Below are 11759 nucleotides of genomic sequence, written 5' to 3'. Positions count from 1 at the left end.
TGGGATCGATGTCCTGATTGTATCCAGGTTGGCCATGTGCCTGGTCTCTCCTGGAGCTAGGCTATGTGGTGGGATTCTGCCCAATGCCACGTAAGCAGAGGTGTGTGTGGTCCCTTATGGAAAGATCCCGTATTAATCTCCTATCATTGTAGCAGATCACTACAAATTTAGCCGCTTAAAACAACACAAATTTATTGTCTTATAGTTCTGGGGGCCCGAAGTCTGACGTGGGTCTCACTAGGCTAAAGTCAAGGTGTCAGAAGGGCTGTTTCTTCTGGGGCTCCGGCGGGGGGGGGGGTATCTATTTCCTCACCTGCTCTAGTTTCTAGAGGCTGCCACATGCCTTGACTAGGGGGCCCTTCCATCTTCAAAGTCAGTGATGGCCGGTTGAGTCGTTCTTACCTTGTGCCACTGACAATGACTGTTCTGCCTGCTTCTTCCGCGCTTAAGGACCCTTGTGACGACAATGGGCACATTTAGATAATCCAGGATACTCTCCCCATCCTAAAGTCTGTAGATTAGCAACCTTATTTCCTCTTTGCCAGCAGCCTCGTGTATTTGCAGCTTCTGGGGATTCAGACATGAACATCTTTGGGGAGATCATTATTCTGCTAACCACAGATCTTTAAAAAAGAAGGGTGCCCTTTTTTCCTTTCTTTCTCCTTCCTGCTGCTTTGAATGGACTCATGAAATGTCCACTTCCGGGATGAGGTACTGTGACTGGCCGCCTGCCAGAACCACCTTTTGGCAGGGTCCCAGAAGAAAGAGGAATTGTTATTAGCAGAGCGAGAGAAGGGATGCCAGGCAGGCAGAAGCGTCAGACGTCTGCTGTCAATGTCTGCTGCAATAACGCTGCGCGACCAGCAAGCCCTAAGACTCAGTAGCTTACAACAACATTTGTACATCAATTTCTAGCTCACAGGGCTTCCGCTGATGTGGCTCTGCCAGGCTTGTCTGGGATCATTTGGACTTGACTCTAGGCTGTGGCTAGGTTCAGTTATGCTCTACCTGTCTCTCATCCACCTGGCAACAGCTGCTTCTTGGCACCTTCTCATGGCAGATGGCAGAAGTGCAAGATGGCAAGACAAGCCAAGTAAGCACATTTAAAGCTCCTGCTTGCATCATGCCTGATCACGTTTCATTGGCCAAAGCAAGTCACATGACCAAGCCGGAGTCAACGGTGGGGATGAGGACCCCCTCTTCTCATGGAGGCTCTCCAGGGTGGCACAGGGAAGGGCACAGGTACGTACTTCTTTACAGGGAAGGTCTAAAGGGTTGGGAATAATCATCCAATTCACCACAGTGATCTAAGCCAAAGCACTTCCCTCAACAGTGGGGGAGTTTGTAGGGATCCTTCTCATGCCCATGTGACCTGGAGGATTACTAAGATGATTTCCACTCCCCCAATATTTTAAAAAATACTGAAAACAGAAAAGTGCAGAGACTAATATAGCAAATACTGAAATATATGCTCACAACCCAAATTCAAGAAATTTTTCTTACTCAAAAGACCTCCCTAAATTTGTACCCTATTCATTTTCTGCTCCTGGAGCATCAAATTTTTGAGACCCCCTCCCAGATAACAATAAATGCAGTAGTTTCTGTTCCAGAATCCTAGGTCCCATACACTAGGATTTTACCATACTTACTTTATATGGGCACAGTCCTGACCAGTCCCAATACCTGGATCGTGCGGGAAGTGCATTTGGCTGCGTGTAACAGTGCCCTGAGAAAAGAGGTTCCAACACACAGGGGTACCTCTGCTTACATATCATTGGCCAGGATTTAGCCATAAGCCTATCCTCGTACAAAAAGAAATCTTCAGGTAAGCAGCCCAGGGATAATTTAACATTTCTTCAGAGGCATCAGGAATCAAGATCCTTCTATCTCTGTTTCTATCCTCAAGTTCTCCTCATGGTTCAGTATGTCTGCTGGAACTCCTTATATCACATCCGCTCATGTTTTCTCTTTCATCACTCTATGTGTGTTCTTTCTGAAATGAGACACTTGTTTGGCAGAGATGACCTTTGTGGACCAAAAGGACGTCCTTTGGTCAAGAGCATTAGTGGTGGACCCGTGATTGTGATGCAGGACTGCCCAGCTCCCATGCCTATGCTCTTTTCTGGATCATTGTTCCCAATTTTTCTCTTCCTCTGTGTAACAGAATTCCATATTGCTATGATTCGGATGTGGTTCATCTGGCCCCACCAAGTTTAGTGTTGGAATTTGATCTCCAGTGTTGGAGGTGGGGCCTAGTGGGAGGTGTCTGGGTTGTGGGGGCAGATCCCTCATCAATGCCTTGGTGGCATTCTTATGCAAGTGAGTTCTCTCTCTTAATTCTTGAGAGAACTGGTTGTTATAAAAAAAAAGCCTGGCACCTCCTGCCCTCTCTCTTGCTTCCTCTCTCACTATGTGATCTCTCACACGCTGGCTCCCCTCCCCCTTCTGCCATGAGTGGAAGCAGCCCGAGGCCCTCGCCAGATGCAGATGCCAGGGCCATGCTTCTTGTAGAGTCTGAAGAACTGTGAACCAAATAAACCTTCTTCATAAATTACCCAGCCTCAGGTATTCCTTCATAGCAACACAATGGACTAAGACACATATCCATGTTATTTGCAATGAAACTCTTAGTGTCTCCCACTGGAGGAGGCAGAGTGAACATCCCTGCCCTACTGACTTGGGGCTTGACCACAGACTTGTTTTGACCATGAGCAGATATAACCCAAGCAGAGTCTCTCACAAGGTCAAACCACTTGATTTGGCCTCTTGCACTTTCTGCTATCTTCCAGAAGAACATACTCCAGATAGGTACTGGACCATGAATGTAGCAGTATCTGAAACCAAACCTCAACCAGGGCTCAAGCTCAGCTGATCTCAGGGAAGTCCATCAGGGTTGGGGTCATGGCTGCACTGCAGACCCATGAGCGAGAAATACATACTTATTTTTATAAGGCACTGAGTTGGAAGCATTACTTATTACAGCCTGGTCACCATATTAGTTTTTTGCTATTATAAAGCTCTGTAACAAACAGTATTTTGAAAGAGAACCACATTCACATAACTTCTATTAAAGCATATTATCGTAATTGTTCTATTTATTATTATTAATCTCTCACTGTGTTTAATTTATAAATTAAACTTTATCATAGGCATATACAGAGGAGAAAATTGTATAAATAGCATTCAGTACTATCTGTGGTTTCAGGCATCCACTGGAGGTCTTGGAATGTATCCTCCAAGGATAAGGAGGAATTACTGTACTCTCAAGAGCACACGCCAGGTAATGGTGTTCCATTTGTACTTGAAGACAGACCTTCACATGGCCCTAGGTGGAAGGTACCAGTCTGTTGGCAGCCACACAGAGGTGGTTAGCTGTGTCTTGTTTCCTAGGGCTGCTGCAACAATACACACACTGGGTGACTTAAAACCACCAAAACTTGTTCTCCCAGAATTCTGGACATATTGGCAGGGTTGGTTCCTTTGGAGGCTCTGAGGGAGACTCTGTTCCATGTCTCTCTCCCAGCAACTGCTTCTGGCAGTTGCTGCAGTTCCTGGCATTCTTTGGCTTGGAGGTGCATCGCTCCAACCTCTGCCACTATCTTCATGTGCCCTTCTCTGTGTCTGTCTCAAATATCCCTCTCTTCTCTCTTACAAGGACACCAGTCATTGGATTAGGGCCCACCCTAAATCCAGGATGATCTTATCTGGAGATCCTTATCTTAATTACACCTACAAAGATCCTATTTCCAAATAAGGTCACATTCACAGGTATAGGGGGTAGGACTTGGGCATGTTTTTTGGGGGACAATTCAACCTACCACAGTGAAGTACTTTGGGGCCCCACAAATCAAACCCTTGGGCTGTTCATCATAATCCCTCCTAAGTGCAGAGTCCTGTGCTATCTTTGATATTTACCAATTTCCCTGGAAAGACTTTATGGGGCTATCTTTACAGCTACATTAAAAAAGAAACTATTTAGTCTAGACTTATGTTCATTCATTACTTAGCAAGGATATTATTGACATAAAACTTAAAAAACTAGACCAATTTCTAGTCTTCCAAGGGTTGAGTTGTGTCCAAGGCAGGGGGTGTTGCCAGGGAGACATTCTTTGCAGCGGGTAGAGAGGGCCTCCCAGGGCACTTCTCTTGTGCTGTGGTTTGTGGCTTAGAGCTCTTTAAGACCAGGATGAGTCTTAGTTATCTTTAAACTCTAGGGTCCAGCAGAGGACTTCCCTTATTTTTTGGTTTGTTCTTAGTTACTCCAGGTCCTTTTGAAAGAGAGATTGGTTGTGCTCATAAAATTAAGGGAAGACACATTCTGACCTTCTCTTCCATGGGAGCTGCAAAGGGCACAGGCCTTGTCTTGCCCTGACTCAGACCCCTGAGGTGCAACTCTGCGATAGCGCACCCTCGCTGGTGATCTCTCTTGGCTCATCCTCAACTCCAAATACCTGTAATTTTATTTTAAGCACCCTTAATCACATGGGTGCTTAAGCCCACCCCCTCACAACTTCTAAGCTGGATTCCAGTCAAGCCAGCCAGCCCTGGGAACTTCTTTTCCCCTCCTCTGACTTTCAATGGACACTTTCTGCTCAGCGCCATTTTATTGTTGGACACACTGAGGCTTACAGGTGACATAACTTGCCCGACATTTTTTAACTGAGGGAGTGACTGATCCCAAGGCCCTCAACTTGCAATCCAGAGGCCTTTCCTTGTTTCCTTGAGATGTCTGGTTCCTGATCAATAGCTCTGGTTCCCAGACTTCTGGATCTTGGAACTAACAGGTGTGAGAAGGACATCCTTGGACAAGACACACTTGCATGGTTGACCCCAAGTTATTGGAGCACTGCCAAAGCGAGGAGCAGCACCGTGTTGGGAGTGTGGAGGGTGCGTGTGTGCCGGGGAGACCTCCTGCGAGCGAGCTGCCCTCTGGCAGGCTCCGTGCCCAGCACTGACCCGGGTGCTGTCCGCCCTGCGTGGTGCAGTCTACCCATTTTCCAGATGGCACTGTGGCTCCAAGAAGATAAGTGACCCAGCACCTGAGAGACTGAAGTGGGACTCAAGTGGGATGCGCAAGTCAGCCTGTCGTCAAAGCCAGATTGGAGGTGAGAAGTACCACAGAGGTGCTGTGGGCTCCTCACAGGGAAGGTAAGGACGGGTGAGCCCCCATTGCTGATCTGGTTTCTTCCCAGGCGACACCCTGTGAGCCACCCCTGGGCGGTACACAGGCTACTGTGGGAGCTGTGGGAGCCAGCATGGCCCTGAGGCCGCTGACTCAGAACCACACAAACATCACTTTCTGAGAAACCAGTACAACCAGTTTCCAGGGAGAGGGGAGGGCACCTTCCAAACTTAGTTGAGCCCCGGAGTCACCTGAGTTGGTTACAAATGTGCAGCTCCCCTGTGCCCTAACTCCAGCTTTGCAGATGGGACCTGCTTTCCCAAGCCACTCTTCAGGAGTGAGATGCACAGTCAAGTGAGGGTTTTTGCACCAGCATCTTGGGCTAGCCCAGTGGGACAATGTCACTCACCGTCTGACAGACGCTGGAGGTGCAGAGCTGAGTGGCAGCCAGTGGGCACAGAAGGAATGTGGTGGAAGGGGACAGGCAGGGCCTTCCTGGCCAGTGAGCCCTGGTCTGGACCCATGTATGTCACCTCTGAGCCTTAATTTCCTCATTTGAACAATGGGCACGGTAATCCCCATCATTTGATAATGGGGTATCACCCCCCATCTCAAAGGACTGTCAGATTATAAATGCAAGCACAGAAGGGGAATATCTGGCAAGGAAGGTCCTGACAGTGGTCTCTCTGTCTTCCTTCTTCCCTTACAACAACTTATGTCCTCCAGAGTCAAGCTCTAGCCCTTCTTCTCTGCGGCCTCCCTGGTCCCGCTCCCCCTCTTCCCTGCTCAGGGCTCCTCTTGCCCACCCAGCCGCCCGTGGCTTCCAATGGGACTCACGTCAGGTGCTCGCTGTTTCTGACTGGACCTCAGACAAATCTCAAACTAGTCAACCCTGCCTCCCTCAAAGCCTGGGGCCAGCAGTGTCCCCGACAGAACTACCTGCACACTGGAGTCTCAGCCAGCCTCCCCAATCTTCCCCAGTATGACAGAAATTGGGAGGAAGGAGGAGGAGAGAAAGGCCAGTTCTGTGATCCTTTTCCTCCCCACAAAGGGCGAGCACAGCCTGGGCTGGGGACAGGGTAGCATTGCCCACCTCACATTCCAGCAGGCTGTGGAAGGAGCTAAGCCAAAGCACTTCCAGAGGAAATCTTTAGAAAAAGGAAGCAAGGACAGACAGAGGAAATCATTTCAAGAACCCAGATTACCAAAGACTTAAAGTAACAAATACACTTTTAATTGATCTCAGATAAAAATTACTTGGGAAAGGTCAGTAATCATTTTAGCCTCTAATCTGTTAGAGCCGTATCCTGAACAGCCTTGAGGAACTGGGTTACCTGGCTGTTTTCACTATTTCACATCACCCACAGTATTAGAAAAAACAAGGCATCGTATCAGGTTAGGTTAAATGCATGGTTGGCAGCCAAATCCAGTCTCTTATATTCCATATTTTTTCTTTAGCTCCTCTACTTTGTTGATGTAAGCTTTCATGGCATCCTCCTTGGTAGTCCCTGCAAGGAATCGACAAGGATTGTTTGTCAGGGAGGCAGCATGGTAGAACAGCAGGATTTAGAGCCCCAGACAGCTCTGGTTTAACTCCCTGAGACTCAGTTTCTCACCTGTAAAGGTGAGGTTCCACTACCTACACCTCAGAGACCTGCCAAGCACAGGACTTAAAGCATCCGAGGAGCCTGGCTCACAGGGAATGCTCCATAAACCACTGCGCTCAGGATGCATGGCAGAGCTGGCTGAGGCCTGTTGTCTACCTGCTGGCTACATGCGTCCCCCATGACAGTAGGCGGATGGTCAGCGCGAGCCTCGGGAGAAAGGCCTGGCCCTCCGGATGGACAGGAATCTCACGGTGGTGACTTCACTGTTCCTGCTGACTCTCACGGTTGGCTTTGGCCTATGAAGTATTTCTGTGCTGGGCTCTTACCTCCCAGAGCTGTTGCTGGCAGCGACACAGCAAAGCCAGGCACTCTCTTCTCCCCAGAGAAAAGCTATGAGAAAAGTTTCGAAAACTCTGAGCAAAAATAGCTGGTTCTGGGAAGGGAATGAGACAAATCTTTGTCTTCCTACTGTAGTACAAAGGGGCACCGAGCATATCCCTCAGAGACGGTGACACCCAGCATCCTGGATTCTGTAGGAAGGAGAGGACCCTCTGGGACTCGGAGCTTGTTGTGAAGCACGACGAGCACGTGGGGCCTGAGGGTGGTGTGGAAATGCCCGATGAGAACGGACAGTCAGACAGGCATTCCCTTTCCAGTCACTTGCAAATCCTAGGAGTGTATTTATTGTACTGTGGCTTTTTCTGAATTCAAGAGTTTCTCATTTGCAAGAAGACAGAGGGCTTATTCAGAAACTAGCCAGAGAGAACACTAAAGCTGCCAGGAAGTTTGGTGCCAACTTTTGGGTCTTGCTGCCACAGGTGGCACGTGATTAAGTAGAAGCTTGGATACTTCTTGGCTGTTGGTGCTTAGCATATAATAGCTCCATTCACTGAGTCTACGATGTGCCAGCGGCTCGCCATGCATTAGCTCATTCCCTCTCTTATGTGCCCTCTGGCTGGGAGGGAACTGGGGAGGGCCACTCAGGCTAGGGGGTCACTGCCTAGCCTTGCAGGGGAAAGGGAGCTGTGGGCAGGAAACCACCCCTTATTCTGAATACATCCAAAGCCCACACCAAATATACCACCTCCCCACCTAATTTTCAGTGGCCTGGTCCCCAGCCCCTCCTCTCCAGATGATACCCCTGCTCAGAGGTAGTGCTCTTAGAAAAGGCATACACAGTATTAGGAGAAAAAGTAGGTGGCCTGGTTTTTTTTCCTTTCTGGCACAGGTCAGGCGGGTTTCTCCATGTGCCTCATCCACTTTGTTCTCTCTCCTCACCCCTTATACTCCATAACGAAGTCTTTCATCCCTGGGCTTCATAAACGAGGGAACTGATTAGAACAATTACCTTTCAGCTCATTCCAGGCATCCCACTTGGCCTTGCCTTTGAAGTCCAACATCCCAGGCCGTTCTTAAACAAGGGAAGGAAAGACATTAGATCTGCTTCAACTTTTAATGGAGAACTTATCAACTTTCTGGCCATAAAAGTCATCTTTTATTACACCTATTCCCTGTTGGCTCCGTCATGGAGTTACATGGGTCTAGTACAGCAGGTTCTGCCTTAGGAAACCCAGGTGTATAGAAATCCAAACTTAAAATCTAGAGAAAACAGGAGGAAAACTGTTCTCATTACCAGATCATTTTTGTCTTACATGTTAAATAACTCCAAAATTTCTCCTTCTAAAAACTGTACTTAAATATTTTTTTTTTTTTTTTTTAACTAAACATCCATTCACAGGGGTCAAAATTTAAAAGCTACAAAGGGGAATACTATAAAGTTTCTCTCCCACTCTTAGCCACACAAATTCTCTCCCAATCACTACCATCTTCTGGGTGTCCTTTCCTGTGAACTGTGTGTTCATATCCTTGCCCGATTTGGCTACCAAACTGTTGGTCTATTTCTTGTTGATCTGCAGGAGTCTTTACTGAGGGCGAGGTTTCTTTAAATTATTCCATGACTTTATGCCTACATAACTGTTACCATCTGCAGTTGGGAAACACACACACTACCTCCCTGCTCCCCTATTGCACTGCCACACTGACAACAGAGCCAAGGGGAGCAATCAGAGTCTACAGCCTGGGACATTGTGTCGGAGAAAACCTGTGGTGTCCCCGAGTGCTTTCAGGGAAGCGTTCCCAGGGGCACCTGAGACGAATTGCACCTGCAGTTATCAGACTCCTGGAACAGCGCTCTTCCCAGCTCTTTCTGCGATGATGGAAACGTACATTTGCAACACCCAATTCAGAAGCCACTTGCCACGTATACCTACTGAGCACCTGAAATGTGGCTCCTACAATTAAAGACTAAACTTGACTTTATTTAACTTTAACTATTTTTCAGTTAAAATTTAAATAGCCACATGTGGCTAGTGGCTATTATATTGAACAGTACAGCTCTAGAGAGAGCCGATGATATCTCCCTGATCAGAAATTGAAAGATTCTCAAGCCAGTCTTCCTACACTCATGTGAAAACAGGTAGTTCCAGTGTGGGCAGAGGCCAGTCTCTGTGAAAACAGTTTGGCAGAAAAGCATCTCAGCACCTCTGGCCACCCCCACTTCACTTTTCCCTCTCCTCCCTGGGAGGATAGAGTTTATAAACTCACTGTAAAACTCACCTTCGCCACAGTACCTTCCTCGACTAAGTCCTCGGTGTGAATCACAAGGTTTGATTTGGATTGTCAGGATCCTTAGCTCTGGGCACCACTTCCTGCCTCCAGCTGGCCGGCAGCCAGTCCACGTGCTTCACCCTCCACCCCAGCTACCATAGAATTGGGGGCCATGCTCAGCCTCCTCCTGAAAGGGGGATGAGAGACCTCCTTCGGTGCTGTCATGAATCCTGGTACAGAATGCACTGTGCTGTATACACTCAGTATACACCTGAGTTTCGGGGACTTAGAGGCAAAATGAAAACTGCCCAAGGCAGGACAGACATTATCATAGAACATGGTAGTCCAAAGCACAGCCTCAAAGTCTGTACCAAGAATTCTGGATAGGGAGTGAATGGTCACCAGGAAGGTATAGATTGTTGTCAGCAAAAACACCTCTAACCTGCCCCTAGAAGCCGGGTGCTTCTCTGCTTATGAAATCAGGCCTGGTCTGGCTGCCAGACTTTGATCCTGCCCATCTGAGGCAGAAGCAGTAGGGTTCAACAAAGCCACTACTGAGCTGACAGCCTAGAGAAAGTCTCTTCCAAGCTGGGGCCTTTGCCTACTCCCTAGCAAAGAGGAGCTGCTGGTGATAACCAGTAAAGCCCTTGTAAAACCAGGACTTGAACTCTGCTCCCTGAGACACTGTGAATCCTTGAACATGGTTTTCGGGGAAACTGTCCCAGTTGAAACTCCAGGAACCATCACCATGCTCCATCTGAAGAGCAGAGCTCTGGGGGGTCGGGGTGGGGGTTGCAAGGAAAGTTTCCACAGACTTTCAGTCAAGGCTGCTGGGCTGGCTTTGATGGGGAGGGGCCCTCCCAGCCTCGGCTCAGCATACCTGTATTTACATCGCCCACAGTCGCTTGTTTGTAGTGGCCGTAGATGAACAGCATCTCATCGTCCGCTGGCTTGGTCTTGAGGTGCTTAACCTCCTCGGCAGCTTTCTCAAACTCAGCCTAAATGGAGGGGAGAGGAGAGGAATGAGGCCCCTCTGAGCGGGAGAGGGCAGGAGTCGCTGCGGCCTGGACAGAGCCGCGGCACTCCTGCAACACAGTCCAGGAAAGCAGCTCCCTCAAGTGCGTCTCCCCCGCCAGCAGCACCAACAGGGCAGCCAGAAAGATTCAGAAACACAAGAAGAGGAAATACACCTGTTCACTCATTCAACTGACACCAACGTCTCGGGCGCTGTCACTGCAGCAGGCGCCAGGCGCTGGAGGTGCAGGGTGACAGGGGCAGCGAGCCTTTGCCCGCAGGGTGCGTGCACTCCGTAGAACGGCAGCGCAGCCAACTGCTGGCCACCACGCGGCCAGACTAGGGCATGGCCGGGCTTCCAATGAAGCGCTAACCGTGGCCAAAACGGCTGAGAAGGGGACTGCGCACGGGTGTGGCACTTTCAGCGGCCAAAGCCCGCGGGCCTTCCTCGGGGGTCTGGCGGTCAGCACCGACCTGTGTCCGCGTGCCCGGATTGGGGACAGGCGGGCGGGAGGAATCTCGCGCCCCCATGGCTCCGTACCGAAGTCTACAGCGGAGGGAAGGAAAGGCCTCTGGGTCACCTCTCCGCTCCCCGCAGCCGGGCATTCGGCACCCCCCGCCCCCTGACCTCCGAGCTCGCAGCCGCGGCCTGCCCGCCCCCCACGCCGCCTCGACGCCTCTAGTCCCCGGTCGCTGCGGGTGGGGCTCAGCCTCCCAGCCCCGCAATCCGTGCGCCCCCTCCCCCACCTTCCTGTCCCGCACCCTCGTCTCCCAGCCTCTCCGCACCGCCGCGAAGCGCACCCCGTGGGCAAGCGCACCCCGGCAGTTGCAGGGGGTAGCAGTTTTATATCAGGCATCCGCAAACGGAAAGTTCCGCTCACAAGGCTCTGTGCCGACACCAGGGCTGGGCTGGGGTCCAGGGGCAGCTGCTGGCACTACAGGAAAGAGCCCGGGAGGTTCCGCACCTGCCTCCCGCCCGGGACACCTTCGCAGCCCGGCCGGGCACGCGCCGTACCTGGGACATCCTGGCAGTGCGGCACAAATCCCGGGCTCGAGGACGCGGCGAGGAGCAGAAAACAGCAGCGAAGGACTCCACTGGAGAGCGCCTTTAGAGGCGCAGCCCGGGCTCCCCAGCCTTGCTCGGGAGAGCGCCGGACAGCCAATCAGGAGCCAGGTCTGCGCTAGGGGCGTGCCCAGCCGCGGCCGGGCGCCCGCCCCTCCGGGGCCCACGTGGGCCTGTTCGCGCACGCGCCGGGAGGAGCCGAGGGGGACGCCGGGAGCAGGTGGGGACCGCGGAAGTAAGGCGCTCTTGGCAGTGAGGGCACGTTGGTCCGGGGCTGGGTTCAGTCCCCGGCCACTGTGGGAGGCGGCTTGTGAGGCAAGAGGGAGGGTGCGGAGGCCGAAGAGCA

General features: G+C 50.8%; 1 protein-coding gene across 2 annotated transcripts; it reads right to left on the bottom strand.

Annotated features, from left to right (window-relative positions):
- Window positions 1-6328: 6328 nt before the first annotated feature.
- Window positions 6329-11498, bottom strand: DBI (diazepam binding inhibitor (GABA receptor modulator, acyl-CoA binding protein)). Of its 2 annotated transcripts, none has more exons than XM_012644675.1 (4): window positions 11366-11498; window positions 10217-10334; window positions 8078-8140; window positions 6329-6630 (listed from the first exon to the last, which is right to left on the bottom strand). In XM_012644675.1, exons 1-4 carry the CDS (start codon window positions 11372-11374, stop codon window positions 6557-6559), a joined length of 264 nt encoding a protein of 87 aa, XP_012500129.1. In that variant the 5' UTR covers window positions 11375-11498; the 3' UTR covers window positions 6329-6556. The 2 variants fall into 2 exon arrangements, with proteins under 2 accessions (XP_012500129.1, XP_012500128.1); XM_012644674.1 differs by lacking the exon at window positions 11366-11498 and adding an exon at window positions 10527-11086.
- Window positions 11499-11759: the final 261 nt, after the last annotated feature.

This window comes from Propithecus coquereli, unplaced genomic scaffold, assembly GCF_000956105.1.
Source record: "Propithecus coquereli isolate 6110/MARCELLA unplaced genomic scaffold, Pcoq_1.0 Scaffold217, whole genome shotgun sequence".
Taxonomy (NCBI): Eukaryota; Metazoa; Chordata; class Mammalia; order Primates; family Indriidae; genus Propithecus; species Propithecus coquereli.
Note: the sequence above shows the minus strand (reverse complement) of the source record. Positions and strands in the feature narration are given on the sequence as shown.